At 44.2% G+C, this 19,853-nt stretch overlaps 1 protein-coding gene across 1 annotated transcript in view; it reads left to right on the forward strand.

Annotated features, from left to right (window-relative positions):
* Window positions 1-19,853, forward strand: part of RIF1 (replication timing regulatory factor 1) — a gene marked incomplete in the record, with an annotated part of 1,305,990 nt that overhangs the window by 1,249,917 nt on the left and 36,220 nt on the right. Inside the window, 1 exon segment of the mRNA XM_044074885.1 lies at window positions 19,649-19,757. Within this exon segment, the coding sequence (XP_043930820.1) occupies window positions 19,649-19,757 (109 nt within the window).

The following is a 19,853-nucleotide window of genomic DNA, read 5'->3' on the forward strand; positions in this document are numbered from 1 at the left end:
TCCCCCTCCTTTTGTGGTTCGGTCCAAGTTTTGGGGCCGAAAAGCATGGTATGAGGTATAACCTGGTAGTGCTGGGATGCTCTCGGGAGCCTTGAACCAGGTTTCTGTTACTGCACAGATATCGATGTTCTCCATGCTAAGGAAAGTTTCGAGTGTGTGCATCTTTAGGTTTAGACTTCTGGCGTTGAGTAGCATTACTCTTAGTTTCTTATCCCTTGTGATACCTATGGAGGTGGGTTTGTCTTTTGAGCCTTGCCTAAAAAAGGCACTATGGGGGTAGCAAGAGCCTTTGCCAATATCCAAAAGCCCAGGGGTGACAGGTGCAATCTGTCTCTAGCGAAGCATCTTGGCTTGTTGAGCATGTCATCCCAGGCTGACAGACATTGGATCCCCTTTGAATGACACCAATACTTAAGCCAATTGTTGAAATTGATCATCTTGTCTTCATATTGTGGCATCATTCTTGGTGAGGGTAAGATGCTACTCAAGGTCACGGTCATACCGGCCTGGGCCACATGCTCAGAGAGCTCCTCTGTCTCTCTTCATGTAGTCCAGGGAGGTACGTCTCAGGTCATTCACACCAGCATGGACAATGACCGAGTCATATTTGTACTTGCCTTGGAGTGACCTGAGTGCTTGTGTTATGTGGCGGATCCTAGCGCCCGACAGGCAGCTCACCGTGACCTTCTCCTTGTTCAGCCTGGTGAGCGGGGCGTCAGTGTGCCTGACGATAGTCACCTATTACAAGTGTATCAAGTGTGTTGTTTAGCCTTAAGGGCTGTAACTGTTCAGCACACTGGCTTTGAGAGCTATGTGTTGCATGTATTTTGTTTTGGGGTAGCGGTTGCTTGGATGTCTGCTTTGGAGGTCTCTGCTGCTAGGCAGATTTTTATTTAAAGCCTCCGAGTATGTTTTTGTGTGTTTGTGTTTGGTTTGCTGTCGTGGTAGGTCTGTGTGAGACTGGAATTGTAGTGAGTGTGGTTTCCTTCTCCTCCTGACTGGTTACGCCAGTACTGAGTTGAGAGAGCTTAGCCTCCAGTTTGGCTATATGGATGCATCTCTCACATGTGTTGGAATTTGTTGGGAGGAGGAGAGGGTTGTCTGTGTACATGAGGCAGTTGTAACATTGCCTCAAGATTCCCAGATTCACCAGCTGGACCGGAGAGGAGATTGACAACTGACCTTTGGACATGCTAGAATAGTATTGGGAATTCCTTTATAATTAAAAAAAAAAGGGCCAATGGGGAACAAGGTACTCAAGGGGAGTTTGTGAGGGTGCAGTGCTTTTAATTTTTTAGTGCTGACTTATATAATTGCTTTATTGAGCAAGTGCTAGGTAACTTAAATGCAATGTGTTACAGGTAATTTAAATGCAAAAACGACAAACAGTAACTTTCTTTTAAGTGAAACAAGGAAATAAGTGCAGTAAGCAATGCAGATATCACTAGGGATCCACAGAAGCGCTGAAAAGCCGCGTTTTAGGTGGTAGCGTTTCAGGGAAATAACAAGCATACAAACAAAGCTAGATTCAGCAGGCCTGGATCTAGTCTATGCTACAGCAAACAAGGTGTACCAATTTCAGTAAGAAACAGTTGAAATATGCAGACACTATAAGCCTTTAACCAGAAATTCCCAGCTCAGAAGGGCAGAGTCCAGCCTCTCCTCCCACAAGAGTGCCGACCACTTAATTAACCTTCTTAATGTAAAATAACTGGCCTGAAGCCAGAATACAAATACAAAGTGCAAAACACTGCTTAAATAACCCATCCCACCCTGCAAATTAGTTGCATTTCCCCCAGAAAATTAACAATGAATGACATGACAAGGTAGAACACATTTTAAAGGAAGTACAACACAAAACCACTCATTGTTGGTAATCACTCCTAAAAAATACAAAGACTTCACTTTCAGTAGAGCCATGATACTGACCCTGTCATTAAGTTTAATTTGCCACTTTAATTCAAGAAGTTCCAAAAACTTATCCAGCGGTCCACCCCTTGAACCCAGATCAGCATGATCAATGGCATAAAACTTAAATTTGTGCTAAGGGAACATCTCTATATGCTTGTACAATGCATTTTTGTTGTTTTTCTGTCTAATTTCGTAGCCATGTTCAGAAACCCATTGCTTGAGGGCACTCTTAGTTTTACCCACATAAAATCCATCACATGGGTCACACAAAGCAACATACACTACCCCTTTTGAAAAACAGTAATACCTTTTCTTTGGGTAAATAAACCTGTAGTTCTTAATAAAGATCTTCCCTCTGTCCACAATAGACAGGCAGTGAGCACACCTACCACATTTAAAGCAACTCCCATTTTTTAAAGACCTTGAGTTCTTAAGCAAGTGTCTTTTTATAAACCACAACTGGTTTATCACCAAGGACCCCAACACTCTCCTCATCCATAACAAAAATTTCTCAGTTATTTTCCTGATGTCATAGAAATCAAGTGTATAAGGTATAGTCTAGGCCCTAGAGTATCTATCGTGGTATAAACGAGGGGTCCCAACAGACTCATTGTTGCCATATAGCAATTTAACAATATACCCAGTGTGCCTTTAGTGTTTTACTTCGTTCTCAGTAATATTAACATATAGGCACTACTTATTTAAATCTGCCCCCTTCATTAGAGGGGGTCCTAAGGCAGCTCAGAAATAAAGACCCCCCCCTCCTCGGAAAAGGTATTAAAAAAAAAAAAAACCCACAAGGAACCCTGCAGTACCATTCCTCTTGCCCTCAGCCCCATTACTTTTCTTTCCAAAAGACTGTCCCTCTCCTTGGCCTGGGTGGGAAGCTGTTACCACAGTTAAGTGGGTCCTTTCCATCATCAAGGATGATTGACATATGTTGGGGAAAATACTCCCCCTCTGAAAGACATGCCACAACCTCCTCAAAGCCCATTATCCCTTCTGGCCCCATTATTCAAGACCTCTTGACTCGGGGCACCATTGAGGAAGTCCCAAATGACTTCATCAGAAAGGAGTTTTACTCCAGGAATTTTCTAGTCGCAAGGAGAGGACGACCATGAAGACCCATGCTAGACCTCTCTCTCCCGAACACTTAAACCATCTTTCAAAATGCTCTCTTCACACTGTTTTGCCTTTCATCCTCCCCAAGCTTTCTTAGTGTCATTAGATTGAAGGAAGGCTACATCTGATGATGTCTTTTTTGTCCATTCCTCAACCATTAGGTTTTGTATCCGCCCTTGGATTTTACTTTGGCCACTTCTCAGACTTTGGATCCATAACTTAAGCTCCTCCCCTTAACGATAATCCTCACCCAAACCCCAGATTACTTGCTGCTTCCAGCGCTCAGAAGTGGTTGACATGGCTCAAGTCTTTGGGAGATGTGACTTTTATTTATTTATTTAAAAAAAAAAAAAACTATTTTCCTACTTTACAAGGTCATTAACCTTCATTTGATGTCCTACTTCCCCTATTAAAAATATATATATATATGTTATTCATATTGTAGTAGTTAGCATCATTGCTTTTCTAGGCCTTGTGCCTTTTCCCCTTTTCTCCTTCTACTAGTTATTTTCTTTTAGTCTCCCTTACCATTGATGGTATTTCTTATCCCTCTATTTACCATTGTTGGTATTCGTGCTTTTCATTTCTAGAATTTATTTGTTTTTTTCCCTTGAAGGATAGCTGATAAACCAGCTGGGTTTAAAAAAAATGTTTGTTTTGTGGGCACAAGGTACCCAACTTGGATGCCCATTCTAAGTATTTGTACTGCTTTTTTTGTTTTGTTTTTGTCTTTATTTGTTCTGGCTTCAACCGTAGTGCTTTGGTGGAGTGCTGGAACAAGTTAGTCTTTAAGGGATTGTTACCTTCTTCCTGTTCAGTGTCTGAAGTTTCCCCACCACAAAGAAACTGGTGTAGTAGTCTCAAGGGGAAAATAGAAGCCTAAGGAGTCTAGAAAGCAATCCCTGATCACTGTCCTCAGTCTTCTCCAGCTTTGGCTGTTTCGGCCAAAATTTCTAAGTCTTTAGATCCGTCTACTTCTTTGGATCTGAAAACATCCTTGATTAAATCTCCTAAGCATAAACAACCTTGCTTCTGTCCGGAGCCAGTCTTGTCAAAATTTCATTCATCTTTCTTGCAAGAAACTCGAAGCAAGGTATCTAGTCTTCCTTTTGCCTCCTCATCTTTCAGGTCTACCAGGAGCCTGTCTGAAGCAGATGTGGACAGGAATACAAGAACATTTCACAAGACTCAAATTAGTCCGTCTCCCATTGGACCCGTGAGCTTTGGACCAGAGCAATTACACTTACTCTTACTCCAGTCTGTCCCTGGGCTTTGGAGGTACGAAATGTGAGAACTTGGATTGCTTGGGTCATATCTGAAGGCTTAGCCTCCGTCATCTCTTGATGCCTTCTCTGATCCAACTGGCACCAGTGTTGTTGGAGCCAGAGGGATCTCAGAGCTGTGTCTTTGGCATCTGTTCCGGGGTAGGGGTTCAACTTTGTGGTTATCGGAGCCATCCCTTCCCCTCAGAGCTTTGCTGCTTGACAGCTCAGCTAAGACTTTTGAGTTGAGGCAGGGTCATGGGTCTTGGATTTCGCCAGGCAGGTGGTTTGGCTCCTACTAGAGCAGTCTTGGGCTCTCCATTGGCTTCTGCTTACAAGGCAGTGGGAGAGAGCTCTGCTCATGACTGGAGATGGGACATCCTTGCCTCCTTCAGTCCTCCTGCTCCTCAGCTGTCTGCCTTGGGTCATGGGTATGCTTATTCTGTCCCATCTCCATTCCAGTCTCAAGATTTTCCTTTTGCAGGACTCCCCTCACATTTCTGGGTCCTCCTCAATGGAACTGTAGGTGCAAGAGGAGGCACATTGGTTTCCCTGAGGAATCTTTAACAGAAAACACCGACTTCGGAGAAGGGGAGGTGTTTGCCAGGTTACCGCTTGAGGACATCTCATTCTGAAAAATTCTGGAGCTTCTAAGATGGAAAGGTGGTTGGTCTTCCGAAGCCCTTTCCGAGAAGGAGTTTGTGTTTCTTGAGGCTTTTAGAACCAGCTCAGTTATGTCCTGGGTGGTACCCGCAATGCACAAAATGGTGGACCTAATTTCCCATTGGGCTTGTTAGGATCTGGATACTGCAGAACCTATTCCTAGAAAGCCAGACAAGTATTTAGTTGCACCCAAGAACTGTGCGTACTGGAGCAGGGTTCCACCCGTTGATGCTGTGGCGGTTGCTGCAGCTACCCGAAAAGGCACTTGACAAGGAAAGTCCCGTCCACACCCCTCTAATAGGGATTTATGGCTTTCGACAGATGCTGGAAGTGAGTTTGTGCCTCCGGAACCTTTGCCCTGTAGTCTGCGAATTGCCTGGCACATTTTGCATGATTTCAGAGGGATTTGACTAAGGAGCTCACCAAATCCATCTCCGGGTCCATGTCGGCGGAGTATTAAGACTGTTTTGTCACAACTGGCCACACTTCTGTCCCTGTCAGGCACCTCTTTGCGGCTGATTTCCCACACTACGGAGGGTATTTCAGGAGTGGCAGGTTCATGCATTACCATTAGGAGAGGCACCTGGATGTGACTTGGAGGACGTTTTGTAGGGCTCCTCAATCAATGCAATCTTGGACCCAAAGTTAGAGATGTTCTCCAGGAGTGAAAAAGATAGGAAAATCCTATCTACAGTAAGGATGTTTTTGTACCCCTCAGAAGACCTTTTCATGCAATCAGAAAGTAGGCAGAAAGATGTGGTTCTGGAAATCACAAGGTTTTCTCAGGGCTTCTATGGAGATAGAGATCTCCCTTGTCCCAAGGAATGATCTAACAGTCGACATCATGCACATGGCAGAGGGGGCCTATAAAACCAAGGCTTCAGATGTCCCTTCTCCGAGAAGCCTTTTTAACGCCCCTTAATGGTTGCCTGACTGCTGCACTGTAGAGGCAGTCATGGATACTCGTCTCTACACCCATCACCAAAGACGTCTGGGTGCAGAGAATAGGTAACAGAGGTTATTACATTCTATCCCCCACACAGACACACACACACAGACACACACACACAGACACACACACACAGACACACACACACAGACACACACACACAGACACGCACACAGACACGCACACACAGACACGCACACACAGACACGCACACACAGACACGCACACACAGACACGCACACACAGGCACGCACACACAGGCACGCACACACAGGCACACGCACACACACGCACACAGGCACACAGGCACACACAGGCACACACAGGCACACAGGCACACACAGGCACACACAGACACACACACAAGAAAAATTCCTGACTTACAGCCCCATCAAAGAAAAGACAGCCTCAGAAATAGAAAGCTGCTGATAAAAAGGGCCTTACAAGATGTTTCAACAGACCAGCTTGTTTCAGAACTTGGTGGCAAAAAAGATAGGGGTCTTCAGGTTAATATTAGACCTCAGCAATGTAAACCAATTTGTCAAACACTCAAAGTTTCAGATGGTTACATTTCAGTCCATTCTACTTCTTTTGAGGAAGGATGATTAGATGTGCTTGATAGACCTCCAGGATGTGTACCATCACAAAAATAGGTAGATGAGCCAGGGCGTACCTTCCCTTCTGGCTAGGAGCCAGTCATCAGTTTAAAGCCCTATCCTTTGGCCTCACCATAGCCCCCCAGTTGTTCACCGAGTGTATTATAGTAGTTACAGCTCACTTGAGATTACTGAGATTCCAAGTGTTTCCTTACCTCGATGATTGGGTCCTTACAGCTCCCACCAGACATCTACTGATAAGCTCCAGGGTACCCGCTGCATTTACATCTACTTCTGGGCATAACAGTCGATTACAACAAATCTTTTGTCCTTCCCCCTCAGACCCTAGAGTTCATAGAGGCTCATCTGGGTACAGTTTAAGTGGCTTCCATAACCCTTCTGCCTTTAGCAAGGTACTGTGAGTACTACAGTGGACTCTAGCAATACAGTGGTCTATGAATCAACATCCCATGACATCCCCCCATTCGTATCACAAAGATCTGCAAACAGCATGTCTCCTGGTGGATTCATGCTCCATATGTTTTACAGGATCACTGCTTCGTCTTTCCTTTGCTCAAGGCCACTGTGGCTAAGAATGCTCCCTAGCTGGGATGGGGGAGCATTACCTGGGACAGATGGTCCAAGGCTTAGAGTCCCCTTTAGAGGCCAATATTCAGATCAGCTTCCTAGAAATGAAGGTAGTTCTCCTAGCATTGCAAGCCTTTCAGGACATCCTTCCTGAAGGTACAGTTGCCATTCAGACAGACGTGGTGGTGTGGTATATCAACAGTTGGGGGGATGAGGCTGCTCTTACCCCTTTTGTTGGGAGGCAATGAGAGTGTGGCAGTGGGTGATCTTTTCCAGTTGCTTGCTTTGGGCGACACATTTTGGGGGAGTCCAACGTATTAGTGAACAGAGTGAGCAAGTCTATTCTCCTGCCTTATGAGTGGTCTCTAAATTCTTCATTATTAGAACTGACTTTTTGCCAGTGGAGCCAGCCATGCTACGACCTTTTTGCTTCTGCCCACAATTTCAAATGCAGCAGGTATATTGCCCTAATGTCCCCCAAGAGGACAATCACTAAGAAACACACTGATCCACAATTGCTCCCATGGTCTCCTTTATGCTTATCCCCCACACCTCTCGTATCAAAGTTTTTACAGAAAACATGTCAACAAAAGAGCAAGGTGATCCTCATTGCCTTGTTCTGGGCTCTCCGAGTGTGGTTCCTATTTCTTTGGCATTGTCTTTTATACCCTCCTTGAGTTCTGGATCCTTCTACAGATATCCTGTCTCACTCCTCTGGGCTATCTCACCTGGACAGTAGTTGCAGCCCTCAGATAGACCACATGGTTTCTTTACTTCCTATGGTGGCTAGACGGTCCAGGCTTCTGTCCCAGGTTTTGTGCTTACCCAAAACGACTTCACTAGGAAGACCTACAAGAGCATATGGAAACAATTTTCTGTCAGGAAACAATTTTCTGTCTGGGCCAGTGAGAGATGCCTAGATCCTTTTTCAGCATCCATTTCTGTAGTTTTGGAATTTCTGGCCTCCATTTTTCGTAGTGGAGCAAGTTAATCTACAGTCAAGGTTCACTTGGTTGCAATATCCAGTTTTTAATATAGGTCAAGATCATTTGTCTTTGCCCTCCCTTAAGTTATGCAAAGCCTTCCTTCAGTGTAATTTTTACTCGGACGTCCTATCAAGTACCCCACTCCTCCTTGGGACCTGACAATTCTTTTCCAGGCTTTAACTCAGTTTCCCTTTAAACCAGCAGCAAAAGCGGATTTAAACTTTTTGCCCTGGAAGACTATTTTTCTAGTTGCTCTTACATCTGCTAGACAAGAATCCAAACTTCAGGCTCTGTCTTGTCAGTAAGCTTGTATCAGTTTTCATAGAGTTTCTCTTCACACCAACCCTTTCTTCTGAGAATAGCTTCTGGATTCACCCTCAAGTCTGTTAATTTACCACTTTTCTTCCCTAAATTTTACAGTAAAGGGGAATATATGCTTCATTTGTTGGATGTGCACAGACCATTGAAATTTTATCTCCATTCGAACTAATTGCTTATTTCATTCTCGAAGGCTAAATTGGGACAGACTTTATCAACAGTTACATTTGGTAAGCCTTCATGTTAATGTATTTCTTTTGTTTGCAAACAGGTTTGACTTTACCAAGACCACCACAAGGTCAGTCTCCACTTGATCTGCCTTAATATCCAGAACGTCTATAGATGACATTTGTGCTGCTGCTACTTGGTCCAATGTTCATATCTTCATGACTCGTTACAAACTGGGTATTCTTTCTAGGAACAGGGCAGCATTTGTTTTTGCTGTACTCCAGAATATCCTTCTATGGGACCACTCTTGTGCTGTTGCTAGCTGGGGGACTGTTCCAGTGGTCGAGGAATGGACAAAAAAAGATAACATCAGATATAATTATGTACTTACCGTAACAATGCATCTGTGTTGTCTGTTTTTTTCCTTCCTCAGCTTACCCTTCCATTGATGGAAGGCATTCATATGGGTTCCTGGTATGACCTGGAGGTGTAGACCCTGTTGGCCTTTTACCTTCTAAGCAGCAGATAATTTTGCTATCATGTTTCTAGGTTGTTATGGAACTTTTCCTTTTCTATTTGTGGTATCAAGGGGGCAAACTCGATCTGAGGTAATCTGGGACTTGGGAGAGGATTATGGGTATGGGGCGGAGCTTGCGCTATGTATCTAAAGTCTGAGAAGTATCTGAAGTCGAATCCAAAATCCAGTGGTTGAGGAAGGGTGAAAACGGACAACACAGGTACTTGTTTTAGTAACTGCATAATTCTTTGCACATACCTATTGGTCCTTCTTGAAGGAGGTTTCTCAGATTTTCCTCTGGCTCCTTGCATTTTCAGTTTATTGCTCTGCCTTTTGTTTTTTCCGCAGCTCCAGGAGTGTTCAAAAAGTGTTTAATCCCAGTAGTAGTTTTCTGTCACACTCAGCGAATCTAAATTTTTCCCCAACCTGAGTGACCTACTAATCCAGGCTCTCTCTCCAGAAATTCTTCAGCAACTGCATTTCATTCTCCAACTTCTAATACTATAAACTACAATAAGTCCCACATGTTCCCTCCACATGATCTGGTTTTCCTGGGCTGCAGACTGGATGCAATGAAAATGCATGCCTTCCTCCCTCAAGATAAAGTTCAGTCTCTCCATTTGTTCCTCAGAATCTCTCCTCCACAACCCATAGCTCAGCATGGGAGATGCTAAAGACTTGGGGATTCATGGCAGGCACCATCCCTATACTGCCCCTGGCACATGAGAAATAAATCCAATGGTACTTGAACTCTGTGGTCCCAGTACTGTCACCCCTTGGACACGCTAATTCCCCTCCCTTGACTCAAAAAGGAGCTGCTTTAGTAGGTGCCTCAGATGCATAGACAGGATCACATTGATTGCAGGGGAAATGGCAACTTCAGTTTTTGAATGAACTTCTTAATCTGAAGGAAATGAGGGCTCTTCTGCAAGCTCTTCAAATTTTGACTACCTGTGGAAGCACAGGCCACTCATAATGTACACAGACATTACAGTCGTGTAGTACACACGCAGGAAGGCACTATATCTTTCCAGCTATGCAGGAGGCATGGAACTTGGCAACCAAAATGTACATGATGCTCACAGCATCATAGATCCCTTCTAAAGACAGTGTGCTAGCAGATTTCCTAAACTGCTCCCTGGAGGACCTCCACAAATGGATGTAATAGAGAGATTTTCCTAGATGATCACCCTTCAGTGGGGCACTTCTCAGACCTCGTTGCATCACCAACTAACCATCAGCTTCCCTCAGTTCTGCAAGGTGCAAGAAGCAGGTGATTCACATTGTTTTAAATTTTTGGTTTTACAAATTGTTTATGCAAGTGCAAGGGAGGGTGATCTGACAAACAACACTGAATATGCGGAACTAAGATGGATTATTGACTTCAGAGCTAACATGCACCCTGGTTTAAACAGTGCTGTTTCTTTAAAACCAGCACTGAAGAAGAAAAGCTTACTACACTAATTATCTAATTGGTTTTATCTGTGATTGGTTTAAGTGCTGTATTTAAGGCTTGTATCCTTTTGTTTATAGTATGGTCTGAAGAAGCGGATGACCGTGAAAGCGCTTATTTTTTGTTTTAATAAAGTTTTGTATTCCTCCGCCTCTGGATATCTTCTTGTTACATAACTTACTCTGGATTTAATCCAGGTTCCACTACAAATTTTTTGGATACGTGCTCCCTGGAGGAGCTCCAGAAATGGATGTTGCACAGAGAGATTTTCCCAGATCACCCTTCAGTGGGGTACTTCTCAGACCTCGTTGCATCATCAACTAACCATCAACTTCCCTCAGTTCTGCAAGAGGGACCGTTGTCCTGCTGTCTGGAGGACAGATGCATTTTCCTTCCAGTGGACAGGGAAATTCCTGCAAGCTTTTCCTTCTCTGCCCCTTCTTCCAAAAATTCTTCTCAAGGCACAGTAGGAAGCACCCAAACACCATTTACTTGGCACCAGTATTGCCAAGGTAGCACTGTTTAACCCGACAAAGAGCAATTACAGGAGAATTCCTCTTCAACTGGACCTAATAGCTCAGCAAAAAGGATTGCTTCTCCACCCAAATCTTCCATCTCTCAACTTGACCCTGTGGATGATAGGATTTTATTTCCTCAGACACCTCTTCTCTGAAGAGGTTGTCCATGTCCTACAACAGCCAAGGAGACACATTATTAGAAAAATCTTACCTGGCTAAATGGAAAAGGTTTTCCAAATGGTGCTGCAAACAGTACCTACTCTTATCACAAGTTCCTGCTGAACTTCAATGTCTCTGTGAACTGCTTCTGTCAAGTTTGGCCAACTCTTCCGTCTTTCCTACATAGAAAGCAGGAAAGACAGAAGGACCTATAAAAAAACAATAATATATCAACACATACATGCTATTCATAAAAGCAATGATTCAATGCCTTATTTAAATACAGTACTCCTTGCAAAGATTATACAAAATTTTCCTTTGTTTTGGAAAAAGTTACTTATTCTACTGGGGGCAACTGAGGACTATTAGAAGAGAGAGAAAGCTTTACTGGCAACATCTGATGTTATTTTTCTTTCCATTCATCACCGATTGATTCGGTTACGAGCCCTCAGAACAGAGTCGGCATAATACCAAGCTCGCACCAGCCAAAAAAACTCTCAAGCTAAGCTATTACCCGTAGTGCCCTTCTCCCTGTTACGTCCAATCTTGTTTGCCACATAGACGTAAAGTCGCGTTTCAGCCAAGCTCTCAGGTAAGTGGAAAACTTTTGATATCTCTTCTGGATATTTTGTGCATCTCTTATTTCTTGTTGTTAATCGTGATATTCTTTAAATTTGAAGCTATATTTAGACCTTTTTTACCTTTCTGTTTCTACCCGTTTGGTAATTTTTAAGTACCATTGGTGGTACGGCCTTTCTCCTACCCATGTGATATTTCTTAAATACCATCACTGGTATTTCTTCATCTCCCCATTTACATCTAACTTGTGTGTTTTTGATATATATTTGGATATAGATGTAGTGGATCTATAGACATATTAGACATAGATGTAGTAGAGTCAGAATTCTCTGCTTTAGTTTGCTATCTAACTGTGTGTATTTTGTTCATAATGTCTGATAAAAAGGGTATGTCGGGGTTTAAGCATTGTTCTTCATGCAAGGGTAAACTGCCTAACAGTGATTCCCATGATGACTGTTTAGTGTTTGGGCATGCCCCATCTTTCGTTGCAATCCCTTTGTGTGAATTGTCAAAGTTTTAGCCAGTACACCTTGGACGAGCACAAAAACAAGCTGATTCTGAAGGGCCTCCTTAAGTCGCCCTTTTCAGAGGCCCTTTCTGCGACCCAAGGTCTCATCCACTCCAACCAAGGATAAGAAAAGGTCCCACTCTGTTCCCACTTCACCATCGGTTAAGCACAAAGATACCTAAATTATCTTGGGAGCATAAGTCTGCCTCATCGGCACCGACCTCTTCCGCTCCGACTACGACGGTTTCTGTATTGGAGCCAGCTATGGCTCCTTTACTGTCTCCGGCACCGACTGCAGACTTCACAAAGATTACTACGACTTCGGTACAGAGTGCCACTTCGGCACAGTGCACGCATTCGATGCCAATCTCTGCAGTTATGCTACTGAACCTTCTGTGTCTGCTGCGAGTGCCCCTTTGGCATAGAGTCCTTCCACTGTACCGATAACTATTTTGACGCCACTTCGTCTGGTCTCCAAACTTGAGACATCGGTGCTGGTAGATTTCACACCACAGACCTGATTCTCTCCAACAGATCCATTTCTACAGATCAATTTCTAGGGCAAGTATGCAATCCGTTCCTAGATCGACCTGACTCTCCATCGGGCATATCCACTAGATCCACCAGGAGCCTTTCTGAGCTTGATGTGGTGCGTCTTGTGGACCAGCTGTTGACAGCCAGGGGGATACCCACTCCTTCTAGGACCCATACACCTGCAGGACTTGGGTTGGCTTCTCCATAGACTTCATCCTACTCTCCTGCTTTGACCATACCGGTTCCAACGTCTTCAGCTCTGACGTCCTTTTTGGAGCCCCCCATCTCGGAGCCTGTAGTGGACCTCACTGGGCTCTGGGACTGTCCCTTTGGCCTTCAGTCCCCAATGAACCGGGCCTTCCTCAGCCCTGTGATTGGGCTGCAGGCTCTTCGGATCATGGCATGGTTCCGAGTGTGTGAGTGGTTCCAGCCATGGTGCCGGGAGGTCTCTCTGCACTGATCCTGCTTGAGGCTCCATCCTCGGGAGCGGGTTTGGTGTAGCAGGGTGTGACCCCGGTTCCGAGGTTGTCCATCTCGTTTCCTGGCTCCCATCCCTCTTCGAGCTGACCTGATTTCAGAGTTATGGAGAGGGCACTTGCTTTTGGAAGTGTTCCACCAACATCAGAGCCTCAGACCTCTTTTCCCCCTGAGCTACAGCTGACACAAGCCACCTGGACACCAGGCAGGAAAGACGCAGGAGATCCCATTACAGGGTGCCCCCTCTTCAGAGTCTTCCTCAGAAGCCCTCGCCGAGGAGCCCCCATGGAAGACATTGTGCAAGAGGAAGCACGTAGACTCCCCTGAAGTCTTTGACAGAGGATACGGATTTCGATGACTGTTTTGGGTCCCCACAGTCACCCCTTGATGATGTCTCCTTTGGGGATAGCCTTGAAATGTTGAAACAGAGGGCTGACCAGAAGTCCACTAACCCTTCTTCCGAGGAGTCTGTGTTTCTGCAGGCTTTCCGTGCTCAACCATCTACCTCATGGGTGAACCCCGCCTGCAGATGAGCTGGTACAACTAGTGGTGCAGTGCATCTTGAAGAGAACCCTGATTCTGTTGAGTCGATCCCTCAGAGAACCCACATTGCTCGAGAGGTTTACCAGTTAATGCTATGGTGGTGGTAGCGGCCACAAAAAAAGGATCTTGCAGAGTCCCCGGTCTGTGGACAGATTAGGGAAGTGCGTTTTTGCTTCAGCGACCTTTGCCATACAGTCTCTGAATTACTTGGCACATTTTACGAGGCTCCAAAGAGACTTGGTTTCCGAACTCTCTGGAACACTTGCAGGACAGGTGTCTGACGAGGTAAGAGACAAGTTGCCTCGCAGCTTGCAACCCTGGAATCTATCTCCAATTCGTCAATGAGGTTGCTCTCGCATGCAACTGAAGAAGCAGGTAGAGCAGGTGGGTTCAGGCATAGTTATGAGATGCCATGCCTGGATGTGCCTCTGTGACTTCGCCAACCCTTTCAAGTCTTCCTTCCTGAATGCTCCAATCGAAACATCTTCCCTTTTTGGCCCCAAGGTGAAAGACACCCTGACCAGGTGTGAGCAGGACTGTAAGACCCTATCTGCCATAGGCCTACATTATTCCAATCCTCAGCGTTCCTTTTCCAGAAACCAGAGGAGTGGGAAAATGTGGCACAAAAAATCTCAAGGTCCATTTCATGCCACACGTGGCAATGATACCCCCAGGGGCAGAGGGGGGTAACCATTCTGGAATATGCCCCAACCGAGGCAGAGGGGGACCGCTTAATCATGGACCCAGGGATTCTTTCTCTAGACAGCCTTATCAGTGCTTCTGAAGAGCGGCCCGATTGCTTTCTTCTGGAAGCAGTCTGGGGACGTTTCTCTCTGCACCACCAATTCTATAACTTCCAACCTTTGGGTGCAGAAAGATCATACCCAGAGGCTACACCATTCTCTTCAACACGTACTCAAAACTTCCCGACTTTCCACCCAGTCAAAGGGAAGGAAGCAGTTACAGAAATAAGCTGTGTCAAAAAGAGTCATCCAAATAGTCCCACCAGACCAATGTGGATCTGGATTCTACTAGAGATTCTTTTTGGTGCCAAAAAAGACAGGGGACTGGAGGCCAATTCTGGATCTCAGCAATTTGAACAAGTCCGTTGCCCACACAAAATTCCGGATGGTCACGGTTCAGTCCATTCTCCCTTTTCTAAGGGAAGGCGATTGGATGTGCTCGATAGATCTCCGGGACGAGTATTACCATATCAAAATGGACAAATGCTCTTGGAGTCTACTTCGCTTCCAGCTAGGAGCCAATTACTACCAGTTTCCTGTCCTGCCATTCGGAGACTCTACAGCCCCCAGAGTGTTCACAAAGTGCATGGCAGTGGTCACAGCTCACTTGAGGCTGCAAGGATTCCAGGTGTTTCCGTATTTGGATGATTGACTCCTTACTGCCCCTACCAAGTATCTTTTGGTCGCAGCCCTCCAGTACACACTTTCCCTGGCAAGATTTTTGGGAATAACGATAAACTGGGAGAAATCCATACTTGCTCCGACTCAACATAGAGTTCATTGGATCAGTCTTTGACATTTGTTCTTGTCTGGTGTCTCTCCCAGCCCACAGACTTCAGAGATTGAGGTTCTAGTTCTGGGTGATACTCTGCCAAAACAAAGCCTCAGCAAAGGGAGGTTCTTCAGGTTTTAGGATCTATGACCGCTTCCATTCCAGTAGAGCCACTTGCAAAACTGCATATACGAATACTTCAGTGGCTACTGCTGTCTGCGGTTTCCGAATTACCACCCTCTATGCTTTCAAATTCAGATAACCAACTGTTGCGAGCAGGACCTTCTTTGGTGGATGAGGCTAGACACAGAACTTTGGAGCCGCCCATTCCATCCTCCCCAACCCAAGGCCATTCTGACCACGGATGCTTCCCTGATAAGGTGGGGGCGGCTATTTTCAGGGAAAGACCGTCCAAACCACATGGTCCACTTTGAAGGCCAACCTGTATATCAGCATTCTAGAACTGAGAGCAGTGCTGTTAGCGTTGCAAGCATTCCAATCTCCTCTTCCTTGTGGGACGATCACAATTCAGTCAGACATGTCAGTAGTCTGGTATATCAGCAAGCAAGTAGGAAGCTAGTCCTATCCCCTGTATCGAGAGGCCATGAGAATTTGGCGGTGGGTGTTAGCTTCCAACCTCTTTCTGATAGTATCGCATATCCCTGGGAATGCCAACGTGATTGCAGACCAGTCGAGTAGATGTTTTCTCCTGCCTCAGAGTGGTCCCTCAATCCCGACGTAGCAGCGAAGATTTTCAGCCATTGGGGCCAGCCTTGCAGTGACCTATTCGCCTCCCCGTCAAACAAATGCAGCAGCTATTTTGCCCTGTTCTCCCCACAGAGGGAGTCCCCGAGGGACTCTGATTCATGATTGGCCCACTGGACTTCCTGTATGCCTATCCCGCCATCCCTCTGATTCCTGAATTCATAAAGAAAGCTATTCGGTTGAAATGCAAAGTTTATCCTCATAGTCCCCTTTTGGCCTTGGCAAGTTTGGTTCCCCTTCCTTCGGCCTCATCTGTTATGTTGACCATGGATTCTGGACCCTCTTCCAGACCTGATTTCTCACCCAAACTTATCAGACTCAAGCTGACAGCTTGGTTGCTCCACTTTTGTTAATCATGGCAGGATGACCTCCCCTCACCTTTACATGACATTGTCCTGGTCTCTCTCAAACCATTCACCAGAAGACTGTACCTAGACAGATGGAAGAGGTTCTATATCTGGTCCAAGAAAAGAAGGCTAGACCCATACTCTGCTCCAGTTACAGGCTTACAATATCTGTCAAAGTTCTTCAAAGATGGAGCTGCAGCCTCTACCATACGAGTACATCTGGTGGTTATTTCTAATTTTCATGATGGTGATAGTTCTCCCCTCATCTCTCTCCGGTTATGCAAAACCTTTCTTAAAGGGATATCCCACATTATGCCTCCAGTCAGACAACCTATAGAGCCATGGAACCTCGCGTTAGTTCTTCAGTCCTTAACTCAACCTCCTTTTGAACCTGCAGCAAAGTGTGGCCTCAAATTTTTATCTTGGAAGTCTCTCTTCCTGGTAGCCATCACATCAGCCAGACGAATTTCAGAGCTTCAGGCATTAAAAGGCCCTACTTAATCTTCCACAAGGACAGAGTATCATGCCGGACAAACCCTTCTTTTCTCCCCAAAGTTATTTCAGAATTTTCATTCACTCAGACCATTGATTTGCCAGCATTTGTCCCAAAGTTTACTAATAAAGGAGAATACTGTCTACATTTTTTGGATGTACACAGACAACTGAGGTTTTATTTGGACAGGACCAAAGCTCCAGTGCATAAAACTGACCAGCTTTTCATTTCCTTCTCTGGACCTAGAATGGGAAATTCTGTCTCCAAGGTCACTTTATCGAAATGGCTAAGGGACTGCATACGCTACATCTATTCACTTGTAACAAAACCTGTACCACAGAATGTCAAAGCCCATTCTACCAGATCAGTGGCAACTTCTGTAGCCTTCCATTCGAGAGCCTCTATGGATGAAATTTGTGCAGCAGCCACATGGGCTAACCCCCACACTTTTATTAATCACTACAAATTGGATGTGGTTTCCAGACGGAGAACTGCCTTCGGCTCACTGGTGCTCAGGAACGTTTTTCCATAAGGGCCGCCCAAGGAACATAAGGTAGCTGGAGATTCTGTCCCATCAGTGATAAATGGAAAGAAGATTAACAACATCAGATAAAGAAGTTATGTCTTACCATAACGGTCCATCTGTGTTGATTTTCTTTCATTCATCACCTCCCACCCTCTTTCCCCCTCCAAAGGCTCCTGGGGAATTCTTTGGGTCCAAGTGGTGAATTAGGGCATTTGTGCAGAAATGGCCTCTGCTTTACTAGTACGTGATGGGCAAACTCGATCTGAGGTAACGGAGAAGGGCAGTATGGGTAATAGCTTAGCTCTAGAGTTTTTTTGGCTGGCGTGAGCTTGGTATTAGGCAGACTCTGTTCCGAGGGCTCGGAACCGAACCCATCTGTGATGAAATCAACACAGATGGAATGTTATGGTAAGACGCAACTACTTTTTTTTTTAATGCTGCAGTTGCTCCTGGTATAAACAGTAATCCATCAGTTGTATTTTAAAGACTAAAGCTGATTCATTGTGAATTTTATGATGTTATTATATTTTAATGACTATTATTTATATTTTAACACTATTATTTATATTTTAACAGTTTTAGCATGGTTCATTATATTTTTATGTTAGGTGTTCTACTTTAATTCTTTATCTTTTAGCACCAGGATCTTGTATTTATTGAACAGGAAAGATGCTTTGTGACCGCTGATGAAGTTCCGTTTCTTGTAGGAATGAAAGCGCTTGGAATTATTGAAGTATTTTTATGCTGTTGACTTTCATGGAGTGGCGTTTCTAAATTTTACTGTCAGTAGCTTTATGAGACAGCTTCATGTTTTAAGCCTACTCTTGTCAACAATTGCCTTGCTTCTATATCATTTGTTCTTCTTGTACATACCTTTGCAATATTTGTTGTGCCTTTAGTGAAAAATAAATTAAAAGTGAACCACAGATTATTATGATACTGTCATTGCTAGATGCACAAGGTAGGTGGAGAGACCTCAATAGTTAGATTACCAGCTGGGTCTTCTGGAGTTTTCTCCCTGAGTGTATGCTGAAAATGGGCACTTACCCAATTGGACTTTCGTGTAATCAAATGTCAACAGATAAATTACAGTACTCTGTTAGTATTGTTGATGCCTAAAATATCTTCTTTGGTGGACATGTGTGTACAGTCTTTCCAACCTTGATCTTTTTAATAGCTAGTAAAGATTTCCATACCGAGAGGGACCTGTCAACATCACCCCATTTGGTACATCACAAATTAAGTCGCCTTCCACAGTACTTATTTGAATGTTAGTTTGACTTAAATATTTAACTGTTTTTATCAGATCTGCGTAGAGGTTAGCTGGTAACTTGTAAATGGCAGTGAGAGTTTCCTTAGTTCCCGTAATAGCAACATTCCCTGCAATGTGGTAACAGTTTACGCAAGTACATGTTATGTAAAGACGTAACCTTTACTTGCAAATAATTATTTGAAAAAAGCAACATTCCTTTATCTTTTTATCATTCTGTTTGCAGTAATTGTGTAACCCACAGAATTAGCATTCCCTGTCACAGTTCTGTTTCTTTAATCACTCTTGTGGTACAACTGTTTGTGTTATGTACAATTCTTCTCATTGTGATCTAAACTCTATATTAGTTATGACTGTCAGTGGTCAATTTGTCTGACTCTCGTACTTTATTTACCATGTCATTTTTAAACAGATGGTCATTTTGTTCCGAGTCTAATGTTTTGGGATAAGATAATTATGGGCTAGTGATGTTTTCCCTACTTGAGATAAATGGTCTGTCCAGTTCTTTTTATATAATTTGTTTTAAAAGTTTCATGACTGGTTATTCAGTGTACTGGTCCAAATAAAATTGATTTCACCTTAAAGTTGCTTGGTTAGATGAACCACATCCTTTGTACTTTACAAACCTGTTATATTTTCTCAGAGTTTGTCTAAGGAGTTTCCAAGAGCTGGTTGAGTAGGGACTGCTGATGCTCTGTACTGGTGAGGGCTTTCCCTTTAAGAGTAATGTTCAGAAGGCATTTGGATCAGCTAGTTTAGATAGTGTTGTAGAAAAGGATATGCAGCTGGTACTGATGGTGCTTTTCTTTCCCTTGTTAGTATTAATTACTGGTACTGCTCTATTTGGATTTTATTTCATGAAAGTTGCCTTCTCTCAACAGAAAAAGTCTCAAGGTCTTGAAGAAATCGCAGCACTTGAAGAGAATGAAAAACAAGTGGATGCTGTCGATAAGTCCTCTGAGAACTTGGATGAAGAAAAGCTTGCAACAGGTAACCGTGACTTTCTCCAGATTATCCTTGAGATCTTTTTAGGACTGCACTCTCACCACCAGGTGGTGAAGTTTTGCTTCAAAGCATCTCAGCATT

Source organism: Protopterus annectens, chromosome 6.part0 (genome assembly GCF_019279795.1).
Source record: "Protopterus annectens isolate FY-2018-M chromosome 6.part0, PAN1.0, whole genome shotgun sequence".
NCBI lineage: Eukaryota > Metazoa > Chordata > Ceratodontiformes > Protopteridae > Protopterus > Protopterus annectens.